General features: G+C 41.1%; 1 protein-coding gene across 1 annotated transcript in view; it reads right to left on the bottom strand.

The window, feature by feature from the left end:
* Positions 1–753: 753 nt before the first annotated feature.
* Positions 754–20,967, bottom strand: part of DISP2 (dispatched RND transporter family member 2) — a 546,463-nt gene continuing 526,249 nt past the window's right edge. The window contains exon 8 of the mRNA XM_044074174.1: positions 754–8,272. Coding sequence (XP_043930109.1) covers positions 4,880–8,272 — 3,393 coding nt within the window. The 3' untranslated portion in view covers positions 754–4,879. The remainder of the gene's footprint in view (positions 8,273–20,967) is intronic.

The following is a 20,967-nucleotide window of genomic DNA, read 5'->3' as shown; positions in this document are numbered from 1 at the left end:
CTGTGAAAGTAGCCCCCTGCAGAAATTATAATTTCTTCCTTGTATCCAAATCATTTGATTAACAAAATATTTGCATGCATTGTTTTTCTGCTGGTATGTTGACACAAACACTCTATACATGAAAACTTTACTCCCACTTATATGTCTAGTATAGAGTGTAGCAGTATCATTAAATATGGCAACCTGTGTGATGGCTGACTCGGGTACCTGGTCATCACTTGGCAGTCATTGTTAATAATAATGTTGAACAGAAGTACAGTATGAACAAGAATGAATAGTGCCATCTTTATATCCCTGGCATTCTACCATTCCCCAGCTCTTTCCTTGTTCAGTGCCAGACTTAGCTTACTTCCAATTATGAGATCATTGGAGTGGGTTAGTCTCCCAGCAAAATAAAAAAAACGACTTGAAGTATAACCTTAACAGGTGGATGTATGGATTATGAAAAATCATACATGTCCAGGTTTAAGTCCACTTACTCCTTCTGCTTCATTTCCCCTGATGACATCTTGTATGATCACATGGCCATCAGTAGCTGAACCTTTACTTCTGACTCTTCTTCATTCTTTTGTCCCCAGCTGGAATGAAGAGTAGTAATGGAACCCCCCCACACACATACACACTTCACCAAAAAGGCAGGGGGTTACCAACTTTTCAACAATTCTTTTGTTAGCCAGTATCACATGCTCATTTACGTAACTCAATCCCATTCACCTCATGCACTGCATTTACTTATACCAATAACAAGAGCTCTTGTTTTGCATCAGTTCTCAGTTGTGGCTTTTGGCCTTTATTTACCCTAGGATTTCAGCATCTTAACATCTAATTTTGGAACGAAGGAGCCATTGTTTTTAATATTTGTAAAATACAGAGAAAAAGAAATATGTCACCTTTATCTTTTTCTACATTCTAAACAAGTAATATGCATTAGCCAGTCACTGTAGTGTTTGCTTGCTGGATTATGCATTTTGCATCTTTGATCATGATCTGCTAACCAGATGGAAAACCTTTGGTGGTTCCATGCCACAGAGCCATTTGTTGCTGTATTCCTCTAGCCCACCACCTCCCCAGTGCAAACCCACAAAGCAGCCACAAAAGCATTAAATTCTATGCATGGCTTAGCTGTTCATGATTCTGAATGTACCAACTTTCTGCTCCATTTTGACTTGTATATTATAGGACTTGGATGCAACATTTAAGCCATCAATAGGGGGAAGATTAGTGCTAGCCACATAGATCATCCACCTGCAGAAGAGGGATCATCTACGTTTTGACTTTTCAGTCTCCATCCTTTTCTGATCTCCTCCAATATACACCACAGCAAACCATGTCCACTGTGAACATTGTCTCCAGCTTTGCAGGAGACAGATCAGAAAACGTTTGCCTTTCATGGAGGAGTTTGCTCTATAGAATAGGTTTTAGTCTTCTTCTTACAACTGGAAACCAAACCACACTTCAATGGTATGCAAATACAAGATAAGGTCTCAATAGAAAGTGTTCAGTTAGCAGGTAAAAGCACTAACATTTTAGGATGGTTAAAAGGCACGAGCATTTTCATTTTTCTGAAACAGATTTCTGCAATTCTTAATGCAGTTCTGCAAGAAAAATAACTTGATTATGTTATAAAAGGTTGTTTTGATCTCATAGAGGCTATAGTTGGAAGGAGCTTATCATACCATTTTTTTTTACTTTAATATAGATTGACTATGTTATGGCTGTGCTGGGTTTTTTTTTTGCTATTTGTTTTCTACTGGGACTCTGGAGTTCATTAGCCTTTGGATGGGCACATAGTCATTTTTATTTCATTTAGTTTGAGGAGCTGGTTACTAATTATCACAAAATGTATCACAGTTGATAGATAAGACTTAAACGATCTGATGTTAACTGCCAATGCAATGACGGACAATTTCCAGGGGTAGTTTGTGATCTAGGGAGCAAACTTTTACATCAGACTTTGGGAATGTAGTTGTGCCTAATGGATAGAGCTAGTTCTTGCATATAATATGAAGGTAGCACAATACAAGACTGCCAAAACATATGAAGCAAGAAGTAAAAATGAAATAAGATCAGTGCATAGAACTGTATATAGTTTAAAAGCTCTTGCTTACTATAAGAAACAGAGCAGTAGCTGGCTCCTGTGGAACATTGAGTAAAGTTCCTTCTTTCCTGGTCTGTGGCACTCAAACCAAAGTTGAAGAGTGAAAAAAAAGAAAGCACAAAGTCTTCTGCTTTTGAAAAACTATAGTAAGCCACTTGCTACAGCACTACAGTAAGCTGCATATGAAGTCATTTCTGTACCGGCATTCAGAAATGTTGGTACAAAACTGAATGCCAGCACTTGCAATGCTACCTACCAATTGGCATCTTCCCACGGTGCCTTCTAATACATTGCACCCAGGGTATATGCCCCTTCTTTTTTTTACTCTAGTTACACTTCTGAGCAGCCAAAGAAAAATGGATGCCAAGCTACCTGGGAATTGTTATACAGCATTCAGTACTGGCTTTAGTCCCTTTAATTTCTTTCTAAGTTGCATTGCAGAAAAGCTGGAAAGTACAGCTCCCCATTTCAAAGATAATTCAAGGCTGTTCTACAGATGTGTAGGAGGAAGAAGTATTAAAAAAGAAGATAGCATGTCTGTAGGAATGGTAAGAAACATGGGAGTTTAAATTCAGTACAATTACATGTCAAGTAATCCAGCTGGAAAACAACTCAGAAGGACTATTCATTTGCAAGGAAATTGCTGGCCAGTAAAAAAAAAAAAAAAAGTATGGATATGTTGGTGAGATTCTGGGATCTGTAGAAACACTAGTGGAATACAGGCAGCTATTACTAAAAACACAGCCAGTTAAGCAGGCCTTATCTGGTGTACTGCTTTGCAGTCTTAGAATCTTATTTTCACAAGGATTAAGAAGAAGAAGCTGGTCTGAGGGCTGCACCGGAAAGATGCATAAAGAAATGGAGTGGCTAACACAAATTGCCATTTGTACTGCAGAGGAAATAAGGGTAGGTTGCATGCCATATTACAGACTTTACACATGCTTCAAGGAAACTGGAAATACCCCAGGATGTAACATTTACATGGCCAGATATGCACAATAGGGCACAATCTTATGTCACAATATGAGCAGTTTGGAGGAGAGATTGAGTATTCATTGATTTATTTACACAGAGAGAAACGGCTATACCAGCTTTCTGAAAAGGCTGCCCTATAAAAACTAGTAAGTAATTTCAAAAATGCCTAGGGCAGACAAAAGAATATTCTTAGGTTCATATATAAGTACTTGGCAGTCAGTCATCAGACAATTATAAGCCTAACCAAGAAAAAAAAAATGAAAAGTTACCTTTAGCCTGAAGGAGGGCAAGACATGATAGACTAGAGGAGAATTTAAGGCTGGCCATCCAATTATCTAGGTTTATCTCGAAGGTTGCAAGCGTGCTACTCTGCTTAACATGGAGTGAAAGTTTGTTCCAGAGCTGCAGGATACATTGAGATATGAATCTACCAGGCCAATGTGTTTTATGTATCGGCTGTTGAAGGTTTCCTTAATAGAGTATTTGGGGTACCATTAGTTTTGCGAAGGAATAGGAAGTCAAATAGAGTTGAATCTTTTGTGGCTTGAAAGGCTAGGCAAAGATCTACATGAAGGAGTCTGTACGAGAGTGAGCACAGAAAAAGGGCTGATAACTAAGGTTTTTTGAGGCCACTGATCTTTTTTATTTCTGAATCTGTCAGATCTCTCAAGTTGATATATTTTGACAAATACATGCCAAAAGGTGAATTATATTCAGTTGTGGGTCTGATAAGATATGAGTGAGAATTAAGACTTCTCTGGATCTTGTGAAGAGATGCTTTTGGAAATTGGATGAGCCAGATAAAAGGCTTTCTTGCTATTGTTTTTCTTTCAGGTGAAATTAAGTTATTGGTGAATTGGGATTTGCAGCATAACTGATAAGCAAGCACTTATGAAACCTAATTGATCCAGCTGGTCTTTACCTTTGATCCCAAATCCATGTTTCAAAGGTATGCACCAACTGTTGATTTACAAAGCCATGGCAGTAACTTGTACTTTGTACTGTCTACAGTTTTACGGCCTGTACCAAAGATGGCATCATTTTCTCTGACTGCCTTAGTCTGAACCATCTATGGTCAATGGGATAACTTCTAGAAGGAGGACTTTGGGAGTTCAGTCTGTATTATCTACTGGAAAGGAAAAGTTGCAACAGAAACAAGATGGAGACCTTCAAGTCCCTGCAAGGATTGAGTGATAGCTTCTTGAACCTTACGAGGTGGAAAGAGTCAATAAAAAAGCCTGAATCTTCAGGAGGAATATAAGGGATTTTAAATACGAGCTTGTAGTAACGGAGTGGAACTTACAAGGTTGTTTTAATGAAACAGGTAGTCAACATCACGTGAGAGTAGAGCTGAGTCAGGGAAAAGTGTGAGGGTAGAGGGCCAAATGATTAAACAGATGAAGCAGGAGTAGGTTTAGACAGGGAGATAAACAGCATTTGTGTGTGTGAATACAAAGGCTACTGCACATGCAAGCAGAATAGATAACCACAAAGGCATTTTTTTCTGCAGCCATGTCTTACAAATTCATACATATAAAATATAATCCCAGTGGAATGTTGTCTCAGCCAGTTAGATTTAAAAACATTAACTATCTGTTTCTCATTACATTTAGTAGAAAATGTAGTTATTAAAAACAAGACACATATTTTGCAGTATCTTGTATCTTAAAAATGAACAAACTTTGCTCTGACGTGTCCCTTTTTCCTATATCTTTCAATGCGAGACAGGTAGAAAAATTGCATGTTGTAGTCTTATTAAATGAACATTTTTATTTTAAGAAGGACATGCCAATTCGTTGTTTCCCTTTAGCTACTGTGGCCAGGGTTATACTCATTGCTTCGTTTAACCCACACATCTGGCATATCTGGTTTACTGTTTGGTACAATTACAGGGTCTTTGTTCCTGGGGTCCCTCCATGAAGAACTGTTGTGGTGTGAAGAGGAGGGGGTGGTATCAAACACTGTATCCTTTAGGGCCAGCCGCAGTGTTTCTCTCCTACCATTAAGCTGTCCTCTTTCAGTCTGATTTGTATCTTGTTGTGCCTCAGGAGTGGAGCACCTTGATTCCGCGAGCTGCACACTTGGATCGCATTCACTGAGACAAGTTTCACTTGAGTCATTAAGAACATCAAAAGAGCTACTGGACGAATAAAGGCCACGATGAAATTCAGAAGCACCAGCATTTGTAGTTTTTTCTACACAAGGGGAGATGCAAGTCTTTTGTTGAGTGCAGTCAGTTGTACAGTGACTGACTTGTAGTGGCATTGACCCCTCCTCTGTACTGCAAAGATGGGTGTGGTCTGTCATTGATCTATCCCATGCATTGGGAGAGTAGTTTTGGCAGTGGCAATGTCTGCAAATTCTGTCTTGGTTGGTATCCATTGCTGCCTTCATGCTATTTTGTTTGTAAGGAGAAGAAGTCTGCATAGCGGGGCACTGGCATGAATTGATGTGCTGGATAGAAGTTTTCTCATCCTTGTTTCTTATGCTTCCCTTCACTTGATTACCCTCTATCCCAGAGCAGCCTATGTCTTGGAGGTGGACTTCATCAGAAAGGACAGAAGGTCTGGTGGATAACTTGCTTGTGCATGTGCTGTTATCAAAGCTGTCACTGAGGTTTCTAGCCAGGGCCTGAAGTTCATACTGCTCACTGTCAGCCACTGTTTCTTTCACTTGCTGTGATCTGGTATGGTTTTCAGTTTCTCCACAAGTAAATGTTCTGTTGGTTCTGCCATGGTCAGAATATTCCCTGTGATTTGGACAAGGCCACATTATTTGACCACAGTTCTTCTCTGGTCCGAAGAAACAACACAAGGATTGAAAAAAGAAAGTGGCAAACCCACAGTTGATACACTTGATCATCATGAGAAATATCCCTAGCTGTCTATATGCCAACACAGTGGCTGGCAGCATTATTACCCCCAATGAAAACAGTGCAGAAGCACCCATTGCTGTGGCACAGCTTACCTGCTTTAAAGAGAATGCAACCCTGCTAAAGCGATCAGAATGTGGGCATAGATGGTAAGAGATGCAGTAGTTAACAGTGAAGTCTACTGACAGACCCACTGCTGTGGAAATAAACAGGGATTCAACAGCATTCAGCTGCCATTCCAGGAGTACCAGAAGCCCAACAGTCACAAACACTGTCCCTGCAATGGTTGCAACTGAGTATACGGCAAGCAGAATATTCCATGTTGTTAACAGCAGAACCAACCATGATATGGCTATAGACAAGCCTGTAACTACCAAAACCTGAGTGCTCAAAGCTTCCTGCAGATTGTATAACTCAAGATTACTAACAAACCAAACATTCTGAAGACCTGGTGGTGCTGTCTTTGCTTCTGCCATCAACCAAGAGTTTACCTGTTCATAGAAATGCTTTGTTTTGCTGAAATTGAAACTGTAATAATCAGAGCTTTGAAACTGCAATACCAGTGCAACCAACTTTCCTTCAGCATCAAACCTTGGACCAAGATCTTGGACTCCTGTTTGTTCTCCACTTTTCTCCATTGCCATGATTTTTATGCAGTACTCAAAAACCTCACTCGCATATGGGAAAAGGAAATTGTTACAGCATGGATTAAAGGAGGTATTTTCGGAGCACTGTCTGCTCTCCATCCACTTCTGAAAGGCCTTCATAAAACAAACAGTAGTCTCTTGGATGGTAGCCAAAGGAAATGTTTGGTTAACTCTGTCACAGAAATTATACAGCCAAGTTTGGGCAGCAAGGCTGCTGATATTGAGTGTGGTGTCAATTACAAGTGTGCTGTTGCTCATAGGGTTTAAATGGTCTCCATTGTCTATTGGCTTTATACCCCACACCAATGTCACTGGCATTGGTCTGTCTTCACCATGTTTTACCCTCTCAAACATAAACTGGTGGCTATATTCTGCATCATACCTCTCAAAGGGGTGGCTAGATCTAAATACCTGGATGGTAGGCATTTCTAATGTGGGAAGTTTCATTTTAGGGTCCACGCACACAATGTAGGTCCCACCTACAGCTAGAGCTGCAAACCAAAAGATCCATATGTAACGAAACTTGATGACTGCACAAGGCAGAAGTTTCTCAAACAGCAGCTTCAAGGTATCAGACAGAGTTCTTTGAAATCCTTTGAACTTCTGCTGAAGAATCAAAAGGTACCTTTTTCTACTGTTGTCCCAGTAACTAGGAGGACTGTAACTGCAAGATGTCCCTATGAATCTCTCATGCAACACTACAGAGACAGGAAACCATGTCATCAGAAAAGCAAAACTCACAAGAACAGATGTACCCATATATACCGAAAAGCAGCGAATGGCAGTTATATTGCTCAAGTATAGGGCATAGAATGCAGCACTAATAGTAAAACTTGACACTGTCATTAAGTAACCAAAGTGGTGCAAGGTTTGGCTTACCCTCTGGGATAGATCACCAGGAGACTTTTGCATTGGGTGAAGATTCCATAGATCCATAAAGACAAAGGCATTATTGGCACATATGCTGGTAAGCAGAATAATGGCTATTAGGTTTATAAAAGGGAAATAGGAAAATCGGAAGGCCACCTTGTACAGAAAATATGATATGATCAGTGAGCTTATTACAGCCACAATGACCATGAATGTAATGAAAGCCGAGTGTAAGTAAAAGCCCATGCCAATGAAGATGGCTAGCATTGCCAGTACAGGATATACAGTATCCATAGCGAGATAATGATGGTACAAGTTCTGCTTGATGCCAAAATCAATTCCCGTTATAGAAGTAATTTCATCTGAGCGATTCCACCTTTCCAGGTTGTCCATATAGATGCGCATCATAGACTTTCCTTTTTCTACAGGTAAGAATAACATACTATATTTCAGAGAGGGCACTTGATAGTTTTCTGTTTGGGGGCTCAGGAAATCCTTGTCCACCAAGTAGTGAAGAAGGTAATAAACAGCATCAAGCTGAGTACAATTTGTGAGCAACTTAGAGCAATATGGATGTCGTTCTTTCTCTCTCTTTAGCCCCATACAAGAAGACCGAAGAGAACTGTTGTGGTAGTAGGGTGCACAGCTGCGGAGTTGTTTCAAAGTGTGGGATACATCTGCATTAGTAATTTCCAGACAGGAAGGCCTCTTGTTCATGACAGCAATGTAATTTCCTAGTGACCAGCTTGGACAACACTCTGTTGTATCATGCCGCTTGCAGAGATTTGCAAATAGTGGATGGGAACGAATCTGTTAAAGGAATGATAAGAGAAACAAAAACAGTTTGCGTAATTTACAGAGTAAAAAATATTGGTCATCACTACAGTCATTTTATTGCAGCAAGGTAAGATGTCCTAAGCACAAGCATCTATCTCCTAGGAAAGCCAAAAATCAGAGCAATATCATTGGGTATGTATAAAGAAGAGAGTGGAACTCAGTTCCATGCTGCAACTGACAGTTTAGTTCACAGCATGTCATTATTTTACATAAAATGATCACATTTTGTCAACAAATGATATACCATTAACATATAACCACTGATTGTGAGTAACAAATATATATCTCATTTTCCACACTGCTAGACTTTTTAGCTTGTAGCTTTCTCTGCTTTAAGAGAGTGCAGAATATTTTTCTGAATGTGAATCATGGAGAACTTGTTTGAGATCTTTATCTTGTGCATTTCATGTAAAGGTGTGGCCTTCCTTTCATATAGCCATCACCATTTCACAAGCATTGTGGTGTTAATGCCCCTGCTGTTTACCCCAACCCAGTCTGAATCTACCTCAGCCAAAGGTGATCTGCTTTCCTAATTACAACAGAAACAGACTGACTTTTAAATATATGCCTGTCTGGTTAGACCTAGAAGTCTACTGCATGTAGAATGGAGAATTTGTTATGAGAATTTCCAATGATATGACCCCCAAATATGTATATGCATGTTTTTTAATGTAAAGCCCTTATATTTAGTGAAAATATGTGGTCATTGTGGTAGCTGCAGGAAGGAAGCCTTGCAGACACTAGCTCTGCCCTTAATATTTCTACCGGACCCTGTGATATTTTATTTGAGTCAGTTAATGACATTTCATACCATTAGTACTATAATATTAATACAGTTTTGCTGTCTTAAGCTATTAACTATTACTCTGTTAACTGGTATAAGAGCCATAAACAACACAGTTGTATTTCAGGACATCCTTGCAAATCACCACAGTGTGGGCACTGACCTGACTCTAATACATTTTTGTATTAGACACCAGCCTGGAGTTGTCCTGTTCTGTTTCAGCTCATTGACCTTGCTGCTACTTTATTCCCCTACCCTCCCACCATCTCTGGCATCCCCTAACCTCACTTCCTCTATTCACCCTTAGCTCTAGCCAATAATTTCTCTGAGCTTTATGAAGTGAACTATGTCATATCTAATTTTCCCATTTATATCCTCTCTACCTCATTTCCTGTGTCCATCTTCCCCATCTTCCACCATTCACTGTCATTCTCTCTTGTGCATTGTTTTTTTCATTCACTGTAGTGTTGTCCACTATTTGACATACAGTAATCAAACTCAAATTTTTTTCTTATACCTCATTAAAATTGCTTCTTAATTTTTCAGCTACACGTCTGGTTCTCTCCCAGGTCATACATTCAATAGTTCCTTCTGTTGAATTCAAATGAATTCCTCCATTTATACTGTGTGCATAACAGCATGATACCATAATTAATATTAGCAAACTTGCAATTCACTCTAATGGTCATCACTGTCATCCTTCACCATTACACTGTAGAAAAACAAGCACCATTCTATTCCACCATGATATCAAAACAAACACAGCCTGACTGTAAACTTTACTTGCATGGAATAATACAGCTTCTATCCTGATTTATTTTTCTTTTATAATTACTCCCCAGCTTTCACAGCACTCTTAATAAATTACACTGCAATTACCATTACACCCCTACACAAACACTCAATCTATAAGCTGTTAGTAGTACAACAGTATACCACAAGATATTTATATCTAAATCACTTGACCTGTTTTTTTTAATATCTACCAACAAAACAAAGATCTACAATTAAGCCAGTTATAGCCAAATCTTACTGCAGATATCAAAACATCAGTATAAACTTGAACACAAATTACTTCTAAAATGTGGGGTCATGCACCTTAGCCTAGGACCTACCATACATATTACTGTCTTGATTGTAATATACCTTTCCAAACAGCTGTTCTGGATTAAGGTTCATAGGTTCATACTAGGCTATCTGCCCTAGGGCATTTATAAGCCTAGCCAGAGTGTGTGTGGCTTTCACCACCCCTTGGAATGAGAATACTATTCCCATTTAGGGTTTAGTTTACTGTGCCTCTGTCTAGTAGTGACACAGAGATGACCCCTGGGGTAAACCTATGATCTCCCATCCACTCGTCAAGATTTCTCTTGAAGAGAGTCAGTGAGGGGCTCTGCCTAACATGGACTGGGATTCTGTTCCAGAGTGTAGGGAGCCTCTGGGTTATGAATCTGTCCCTCCAGCACGTCCTATTTATTTCTGTGTTGAGGTTAAAATCTCTCGCTCTCATGGCTCTGGTGGATTTGGATTTTCTGAGGTGGAGCATGTCCATTAATTCCAGATTGGACATGGCCTTGTACGTTAGGCATAGATCGCCTCTGAGTAGGTGGTATGTGACTGAATAGAGCTGGAGTTTCTTCAGCCGGGCAGCATATGACATGTTTGAAACCCTTGATCCTCTTGGTGAGGTACTTTTGGGGTCTTTCTAGCTGCTGCAGGTGTCGGGTAAGGTACATCCCAAATGGGGCATTGTACTCAATTATGGGCCTGATAAGGGAAGAGTATAGGGGCACAATGACCTCTCTTGATCTAGATGTGAATCCTTTCATGATAAGGTGGGTAATATAGAAGGTCTTCCTAACCACCTTGGCAATGTGAGTGTCAAATGAGAGGTTACTGTCAACTTGGGTCCCTAGGTCCTGATTACTTCTTCCGTACTTAATGGATTACCACCTATGTGGTAATTTGTGGGTACTTTGTTTTTCCCAAAGGGTATGACTATACATTTTTTGGTGTTCAGTTTAAGGCCATGGCTCTGGCACCAGTTATCCATTTCTATGAGGCCTTTCTGAAGGATGCTTGTGTCCGCTGGAGTATCAGTTATGGCACTCAGTTTGCAGTCATCTGCAAACTTTGTCAGCCACAATCCTCCTATGTTTGCTTGCACCTCGGAAAAATAAATGCCGAACAAGAGGGGTCCCAGGACTGAGCCCTGTGGGACACCGCTTGTGACTGGCTTAGGGTCTGACATGGCTCCAGCAATTTTGACCTTGTGGTTTCTGTCCTTGAGCCAGTTTGCAACCCATCTTATGACATATGGGTTTACATTTAAGCTGGTGAGCTTGTCTATGATGCCCGAGTGGGGTATTGTGTCGAAGGCTTTTGCAAGATCAAGGTAGGCGGTGCAAACTGCCTTACCCTCATCAATGGCCTTAGTGACTGTTTCAAAAAAGTCGACCAGGTTCAAAAGGCAGGATCTGCCCTTGACAAAGCCGAATTGGGTAGGATCCAGTGTCTGTAGGTCCCCAATGTCTTTGTTTATGAGTTCCATAATGATCCTCTCCATAGCTTTGCAGACTAGGCTTGTCAAGCTTATGGGGTGGTAATTTCCAGGGTCCGTAGAAGCACCTCCTTTGTGGAGTGGGACCACTGTTGCTGTACGCCATTCTTTGGGTACGTATCCTGTAGTAAAACAGCCTTATGTGCGGGTTTAGTTCCTCTTGGAGTTCATGTAGCATGCAACCCGGGACACCGTCTGGTCCATTGATGCTGTGTTTTTAGCATTGGAGAGGGCGGCTCTCACCTGGGCATCTGAGATGTCAGGGAGGCTACACTCTGCTGGGATAGATATTTCTCCTTTTGGGGGGGGGGGTATTTGCACTGAACCTGTCTGCCAGTATGTTGGCAATGTCTGTGGGTTCAGTGTATTTTTTGTCATTTTGGACTAACTCTGAGCATATCTGGGAGTTTCCACCCAGGTTTCTAACATAACTAAAGAAGGCCTTGTGATTGTCTTTAGTGTCTTTTGTGATTTTTCTCTCAAAGTTGGCCTTGGATGATTTTATAAGTGATCGTAGTTTTTTGCTAGTACTGAACAGAGATGCCTTCCATTTTGGGGATTTTGCTCTGTCATGTAGTAGCTTCCTCCTCCTGTTGTAAAGCTTGTTAATGGGTGGGGTCCACCAGACAGGACGCCTGCCTTTGGGGGAATGGGTCTTGGTTTTATTTGGGATTGCATGATCCATGCATTCTTGAAGGTGTCCATAGAAAGCATTTATAAAGGATTCAGCGGTGTGGGCTGTGGTTTCCAGTGGCCCAGGGCCTTGAAGGATACCACTTCAGTCTTAAGAAGTGTGAAGTCAGCTTTTGAGAAATTCTTCACTGTGGTCTTTTGTGCTGGGGGTGAGGGCGGGATATGGATTTCCAGTGAGATTAATTTATGGTCTGATCTCACCAATGAGGGGTATACTTCCGGTGTGGAGCATTGTGTCCCCATGTTTGTGATGATCAGGTCTAGTATATTATCTCCTCTTGTGGGAGTGGTGACTAGTTGTTCCATCGCATTTGAGTTTATGAATTCTAGGAACCTTTGGGCTAGGGTGTTGGGGCTTGAGTAATGCTCCCAGTCTATGTTTGGGTAGTTGAAGTCTCCCAATATGATGGTATTTGGAGATACATTCATACTCTCCAGTGTCTTCAGGAAGGCTGAGTGGGGTTCCTGAGTTTGACAGGGTGGTCTGTAGCATGCTACAAACTGTAGGGCAGTTTTGCCTACGGTTAGTTGCACATGGATGGTCTCCAATGCTTCATGCGTTGCCACTAACCTGGAGGTGTGGGTATCTTTGATGAATATGGATACTCCCCCTCCTTTTGTGGTTCGGTCCAGGTTTTGAGGGCAAAAAGCATGATATGAGGTATAACCTGGTAGTGCTGGGGTGCTCTCAGGAGCCTTGAACCAGGTTTCAGTCACTGCAGAGACATCAATGTTCTCCATACTGACGAGGGCTTCGAAAGCATGCATCTTGAGGTTTAGACGTCTGGCGTTGAGCAGCATTACCCTTAGTTTTTTTCCACTTGTGTTTTCTAGGGAGGTGGGTTTGTCTTTTGAGCCTTGCCTAAAAAAGGCACTATGGGGGTGGCAAGAGCCTTGGCCAATATCCGGAAGCCCAGGGGTGACAGGTGCAAGCCGTCCCTTGTGAAGCAGCATGGCTTGTCAAGCATGTCATCCCAAGCAGACAGACATTGGATCCCCTTAGAATGACACCAGTAATTGAGCCAATTGTTAAAGCTGATCATTTTTTGTCTTTGCACTGTGGCATCATTCTTGGTGAGGCTAAGATGCTGGTCAGGGTCATACCGGCCTGGGCTATATAATCAGGGAGCTCCTCTATGTCTCTTTTCATGTAGTCCAGGGAGGTACGTCTCAGGTCATTTAAGGGAAGAGTATAGGGGCACAATGACCTCTCTTGATCTAGATGTGAATCCTTTCATGATAAGGTGGGTAATATAGAAGGTCTTCCTAACCACCTTGGCAATGTGAGTGTCAAATGAGAGGTTACTGTCAACTTGGGTCCCTAGGTCCCTGATTACTTCTTCCGTGCCAATGGATTACCACCTATGTGGTAATTTGTGGGTACTGTTTTTCTCAAAGGGTATGACTATACATTTTTTGGTGTTCAGTTTAAGGCCATGGCTCTGGCACCAGTTATCCATTTCTATGAGGCCTTTCTGAAGGATGCTTGTGTCCGCTGGAGTATCAGTTATGGCCCAGTTTGCAGTCATCTGTGAACTATGTCAGCCACAATCCTCCTATGTTTGCTTGCACCTCGGAAAAATAAATGCCGAACAAGAGGGGTCCCAGGACTGAGCCCTGTGGGACACCGCTGTGACTGGCTTAGGGCCTGACATGGCTCCAGCAATTCTGACCTTGTGGTTCCTGTCCTTGAGCCAGTTTGCAACCCATCTTATGACGTATGGGTTTACATTTAAGCTGGTGAGCTTGTCTATGATGCCGAGTGGGGTATTGTGTCGAAGGCTTTTGCAAGATCAAGGTAGGCGGTGCAAACTGCCTTACCCTCATCAATGGCCTTAGTGACTGTTTCAAAAAGTCGACCAGGTTCAAAAGGCAGGATCTGCCCTTGACAAAAGCCAATTGGGTAGGATCCAGTCTCTGTAGGTCCCCAATGTCTTTGTTTATGAGTTCCATAATGATCCTCTCCATAGCTTTGCAGACTAGGCTTGTCAAGCTTATGGGGTGGTAATTTCCAGGGTCCGTAGAAGCACCTCCTTTGTTGAGTGGGACCACTGTTGCTGTACGCCATTCTTTGGGTACGTATCCTGTAGTAAAGCAGCCTTATGTGCGGGTTTAGTTCCTCTTGGAGTTCATGTAGCATGCAACCCGGGACACGTCTGGTCCATTGATGCTGTGTTTTAGCATTGGAGAGGGCGGCTCTCACCTGGGCATCTGAGATGTCAGGGAGGCTACACTCTGCTGGGATAGATATTTCTCCTTTTGGGGGTATTTGCACTGAACCTGTCTGCCAGTATGTTGGCAATGTCTGTGGGTTCAGTGTATTTTTTGTCATTTTGGACTAACTCTGAGCATATCTGGGAGTTTCCACCCAGGTTTCTAACATAACTAAAGAAGGCCTTGTGATTGTCTTTAGTGTCTTTTTTGATTTTTCTCTCAAAGTTGGCCTTGGATGATTTTATAAGTGATCGTAGTTTTTGCTAGTACTGAACAGAGATGCCTTCCATTTTGGGGATTTTGCTCTGTCATGTAGTAGCTTCCTCCTCCTGTTGTAAAGCTTGTTAATGGGTGGGGTCCACCAGACAGGACGCCTGCCTTTGGGGGAATGGGTCTTGGTTTTATTTGGGATTGCATGATCCATGCATTCTTGAAGGTGTCCATAGAAAGCATTTATAAAGGATTCAGCGGTGTGGGCTGTGGTTTCCAGTGGCCCAGGGCCTTGAAGGATACCACTTCAGTCTTAAGAAGTGTGAAGTCAGCTTTTGAGAAATTCTTCACTGTGGTCTTTTGTGCTGGGGGTGAGGGCGGGATATGGATTTCCAGTGAGATTAATTTATGGTCTGATCTCACCAATGAGGGGTATACTTCGGTGTGGAGCATTGTGTCCCCATGTTTGTGATGATCAGGTCTAGTATATTATCTCCTCTTGTGGGAGTGGTGACTAGTTGTTCCATCGCATTTGAGTTTATGAATTCTAGGAACCTTTGGGCTAGGGTGTTGGGGCTTGAGTAATGCTCCCAGTCTATGTTTGGGTAGTTGAAGTCTCCCAATATGATGGTATTTGGAGATACATTCATACTCTCCAGTGTCTTCAGGAAGGCTGAGTGGGGTTCCTGAGTTTGACAGGGTGGTCTGTAGCATGCTACAAACTGTAGGGCAGTTTTGCCTACGGTTAGTTGCACATAGATGGTCTCCGATGCTTCATGCATTGCCACTAACCTGGAGGTGTGGGTATCTTTGATGAATATGGATACTCCCCCTCCTTTTGTGGTTCGGTCCAGGTTTTGAGGGCAAAAAGCATGATATGAGTTATAACCTGGTAGTGCTGGGGTGCTCTCAGGAGCCTTGAACCAGGTTTCAGTCACTGCATAGACATCGATGTTCTCCATACTGACGAGGGCTTCGAGAGCGTGCATCTTGAGGTTTAGACTTCTGGCGTTGAGCAGCATTACCCTTAGTTTTTTTTCCACTTGTGTTTTCTAGGGAGGTGGGTTTGTCTTTTGAGCCTTGCCTAAAAAAGGCACTATGGGGGTGGCAAGAGCCTTGGCCAATATCCGGAAGCCCAGGGGTGACAGGTGCAAGCCGTCCCTTGTGAAGCAGCATGGCTTGTCAAGCATGTCATCCCAAGCAGACAGACATTGGATCCCCTTAGAATGACACCAGTAATTGAGCCAATTGTTAAAGCTGATCATTTTGTGTCTGTACTGTGGCATCATTCTTGGTGAGGCTAAGATGCTGGTCAGGGTCATACCGGCCTGGGCTATATAATCAGGGAGCTCCTCTATGTCTCTTTTCATGTAGTCCAGGGAGGTACGTCTCAGGTCATTCACACCGGCATGGACAATGACTGAGTCATATTTGTACTTGCTTTGGAGTGACCTGAGTGCTTTTGTTATGTGGTGGATTCTAGTGCCTGACAGGCAGCTTACTGTAAAATTTTCCTTGTTCAGTCTGGTGAGTGGGATGTCAGTGTGTCTGACTATGGAGTCACTTATTACAAGTGTATCAGGCATGTTGTTTGGCCTTAAGGGCTGTGACTGTTTGGCACACTGACTTTGTGAACTATGTGTTGCATGTGCTATGTTTTGAGGTAGTGGTTGCTTGGATGTCTGCTTTGGAGGCCTCTGTTATTTTGCTATATTTTTGATTAGAGCCTCCGAGTATGTTTTTGTGTGTTTATGTGTTTGGTTTGTAGTTGTGATAGGTCTATGTGAGACTGGGTTTGTGGTGTGTGTGGTTACCTTCTCCTCCTGACTGATTTTGCCAGTACTGAGTCGAGGGAGCTCAGCCTCCAGTTTGGCTATATAGTTGCATCTCTCACATATATCTGTATTTGTTGGGAGGAGGAGAGGGTTGTCTGTGTACATGAGGCAGTTGTGGCATTGCCTCAAGATTCCCAGATTCACCAGCTGAACTGGAGAGGACGCCAGTAATTGACCCTTCGACATGCTAGAATAGTGTAAGGGATTGCTGTGTAACTGAGTCAGAAAGGACCTATACGGAAATGGGTACTCAAGGGGATTGTAGGTGGATGTAGTGCTTTCTTTTTGTTTGAGTGCTTTACCTGTGTAAAAATGCTTTAGGAGCAAATGCTGGGCTTTTCAAATAGAGAATAGACTGGTTAGATTGAAAGTAGAGCAGTTCTAAGGGAAAAACTGAAGAGCAGATTTAGCGGAGCCAGAAATAGTTTAAACTTGATTAACCGGCGCTGCCTAATGCTGCGCTATGCGCAACTTCGCGCAAAAGCACGCTAAAGCAGGCATTATAGCAGGGGGTTAGAAAGAGCTAGGAAATGGCCCAAAACGGCCAATAAACTACAAGTTGCTGGGCTGGAACGACTCCTTTAGGGACAGATAGGCTGCTCAGTGCTCCCCACTCCCACTGGTGAACAAAGAAGCTTCCTCCTATCCAAATAAGGATATGGACAACACAGGAACTATGACACAGCCCAGAGATCAGCAAAATCTGAAGACTGGACTATTCTAGTTCAGTAAAGGTGGGAAAACAAGGATTTTTTTTGTTTTTTTTTGTTTTTTTCACAAACAGATAAAAAATAGATACAGTAACAAACAGTAAATGCTTTATATCGGCTAGCGCACTTGAGTGTGTAGCCTACCAGTTAATTTAAGCAAAAAACTAACTTTTAAAGTGCAACACAGTTTAGAAACAAACAGAAATACAGTGAATCAACTTGCAGAGCTAGTTTAGTAATAAAAATTAGCTTTTTAGGCAAAATACAACAGTCGAAAATAGAAAGCCAGAAAAAATACTTATAAATCAATGGAAAGTCACTCTTCCACTCTCTGCTGCTTGTAGAGCTCTGCAGGACACCACGAGGAGCTGTGCTGAGTCGTATACAAGCGCAAAAGCGCGCTAAAGCGAGCTTTATAGCAGGGGGTTAGAAAGAGCTAGGAAATGGCCCAAAACGGCCAATAAACTACAAGTTGCTGGGCTGGAACCACTCATTTAAGGACAAATAGGCTACTCAGTGCTCCACACTCCCACTGGTGAACAAAGAAACTTCCTCCTATCCAAATAAGGATATGGACAACACAGGAACTATGACACAGCCCAGAGATCAGCAAAATCTGAAGACTGGAATATTCTAGTTCAGTAAAGGTGGGAAAACAAGAATATTTTTTTGTTTTTTTTTTGTTTTTTTCACAAACATAAAAAATAGATACAGTAACAAACAGTAAATGCTTTAAATCGGCTAGCGCACTTGAGTGTGTAGCCTACCAGTTAATTTAAACAAAAAAACAAACTTTTAAAGTGCAACACAGTTTAGAAACAAACAGAAATACAGTGAATCAACTTGCAGAGCTAGTTTAGTAATAAAAATTCACTTTTTAGGCAAAATACAGCAGTCGAAAATAGAAAGCCAGAAAAAACTGTCACATACATGCCCATAGTATGGGGAACAAAATAACAGAACAACATAGTTGGATATCTTTCTAAACTCCTGACTTAATTGCAGTAGTAGAAACCTATCTTAAATCAAAGACAAAAGATCAAGAAATACTGCCTCCTGGTGACAAAATTGCCTGTAATGGTTGAACTAGTTAAAGAGCTGGTGGTGTAACCATATTATATTCAAGATATTTTCAGCTTGCTATGCATCCTATACAAAGACCAAATATTAATAATGTTGAAATCCTTGTGAATACACTTAAAATTAACAACAAAAAGCATAGTTTATATACAGCCTTGTGATCGAGTTGACAATCATAGCTTGTTTATCATGTGTTCGAGAAACTGATGCCAGGAAATTCACCTCAAGAGTGAAGCCTGAGAGGCGAATCTTGGCATCCATGTGGAGAACACATAATTTAAGGTAGTGATCGGTGACACAATCATAATTCTTTGTAGTGCATGGAACTTTATCTGTTCCTTGTACTACTAGTTACTGGAAAAAAATTACTACTAAATGTTTTCCCAGCTTTCAAAGCTGTAAAACACTTGGCAAGCACTGTCAGAAAGGCAGTGTAACACAGTCCGTTACGTTTATACTTACCTTTCATGAGTTTCAACTGTCTAGATTTTCACAGGACATCCAGATTATTGCTTCATTTTTTGGTTTGTTCCTTATATGTAATTTGTGGAAGAACTACTGAGGAACAAAGTCACTAAATTATGGCATACATTTGAGTTTCAGAATTTGTATTCTTCAGAAAATGAATGCTAACACAAATCCTCTTATTCTAGCAACTAAGTTTGTTTGAAAAAGATGGGGACACGTTACTGGTACAGAGAGAAGGCAGAAACAAATATTTTGTTCTGCCACTGTCATTTGCTGGCAGTACTGGCAGATTTTACTGCCTAGCCCAAAACCAGCTTAGTAACTTCAGCAGGGGGTGCTTAACAATTTTTAATGTCAGGTTGTATGCCACTCTGACACTTAACTTGTTTGTCTTTTTCCAAAGATTGGAGTGTAATCACCATGCTCCATGCACTACAACACACATATCAGTTTGATGACATTTATCTTGGCTAAATAAACTTTATATTTTGAAATAATAATACTAGGTAACCTTAATATTGATTGACCCCAGTGTAATCATAAAACTATTCACCACACTATCAGACTGTATGGATTAACACAGCTAATAGAAATGATCACCAGAATAGATAAAGTTACTGGAAAAGAAAATATTTTGGACTAGATACTGACATCAGATTACAAAAAAATTATCCATGCAGGAACTATGCCTGATACAGAAACATTCATTACAAAACAGACATACAACCAAATTTGGAAATAAAAAATGTCTTGTCTATCCTTATGCATAGCAATTGGGAACCTTTAAAAACACTGCCTGTAGATGATGCAATAACTCACTTCAGCAAAACCTTCTTCATAATAAACTCCCTTACACCTCAGCACAGCAGATAGTCAAATCAAAACCTGTACTGTTTTTTACATCACATATAAGAAAGCTGATGTGCCTCTGTCATAAAGCATGGAACGTGCCATTAAAAAAAAATTGGTAACAATCAGCACTTGCAAATTCTAACTGAGACTACCATTCTAAAGGCTAAGCAAAACTATTACACTGTTGTACAGGAACACCACAGGAAAATTCCAAAACAGTTTGGATCAACACTTCAACCTGTAGTGCATGGAACATGGTGATTACACTCTGATATTTGGAAAAAGACAAAGCAGTTAAGTGCCAGAGTGGTATGTGAACCAACCTTGACAATTATTAAGCACCCCTGCTAAAGTTGTTAAGGTTGGATCTATCGCTCAACCATAAAATCTTCCAGTACTGTCCAGGAAATAAAATATTTGTTTCTGCTTGCTGTCCCTATTGGCAACATGTCCTTAACTTCCTCCAAAAACTTGGAAAGTTGATAGAACAACAGGATGTGCTCAACTTCATTTTCAGAAGGATATGAACTCTGAAACTCAAACGAATGTCATTACTTACTGACTTCTGTACTCAATGGTTTGTAACTAAAAATGTGAAGAAATTATCTGGACGTTCTACAAAAACCTGGATAGTTGAGAGGCATGAAAGGGTTGTAAATGTAATGGACTTTGTTATACTCCCTTTCTGACAGTGTCCATTAAGTGTTTTATGGCTTTGTAGCTGGCAAAATACTTAGCGATTTTTTCCCCCATATAACTAGTAGTACATGGAGCAGATAAAGTTCCATGCACTACAAAGAATTATGATCGGGTCACCAACCAAAACCTGTTATGTGTTCTCGTCATGGATGCAAAGATTCATCTCACGAGCTTCACTCTTGAGGTGAATTTCTTGGCATCCATGTCTTGTACACAAAAGAAACAGTTTATGATTGTCAATCCAATCATAATCCTCTATATTTAACCTGGTAAAAAAATCACAACCCTGCCCTTTCACGAAGAAACAAATTTTGTATAGCATGCAGATATAATTCATACTCCATAAATGCTTCTAATTCCTTTAATAAACCCATTACACCCAATACAGTTGTAAGTGATATAAATGGTGTCACTTCTACCTTTACATTTACCACAATTCACTTCTACCAGCATGACACAAAAGCTTATTCAAAAATTTAAACTCACATTTCTTGCAGCAGACAGCCTCCCAGTAGAATATCTCAAAATAATTGTGGATGCCATTGAATGCTTATTATCTATAC

Source organism: Protopterus annectens, chromosome 6.part0, assembly GCF_019279795.1.
Source record: "Protopterus annectens isolate FY-2018-M chromosome 6.part0, PAN1.0, whole genome shotgun sequence".
NCBI lineage: Eukaryota > Metazoa > Chordata > Ceratodontiformes > Protopteridae > Protopterus > Protopterus annectens.
Note: the sequence above shows the minus strand (reverse complement) of the source record. Positions and strands in the feature narration are given on the sequence as shown.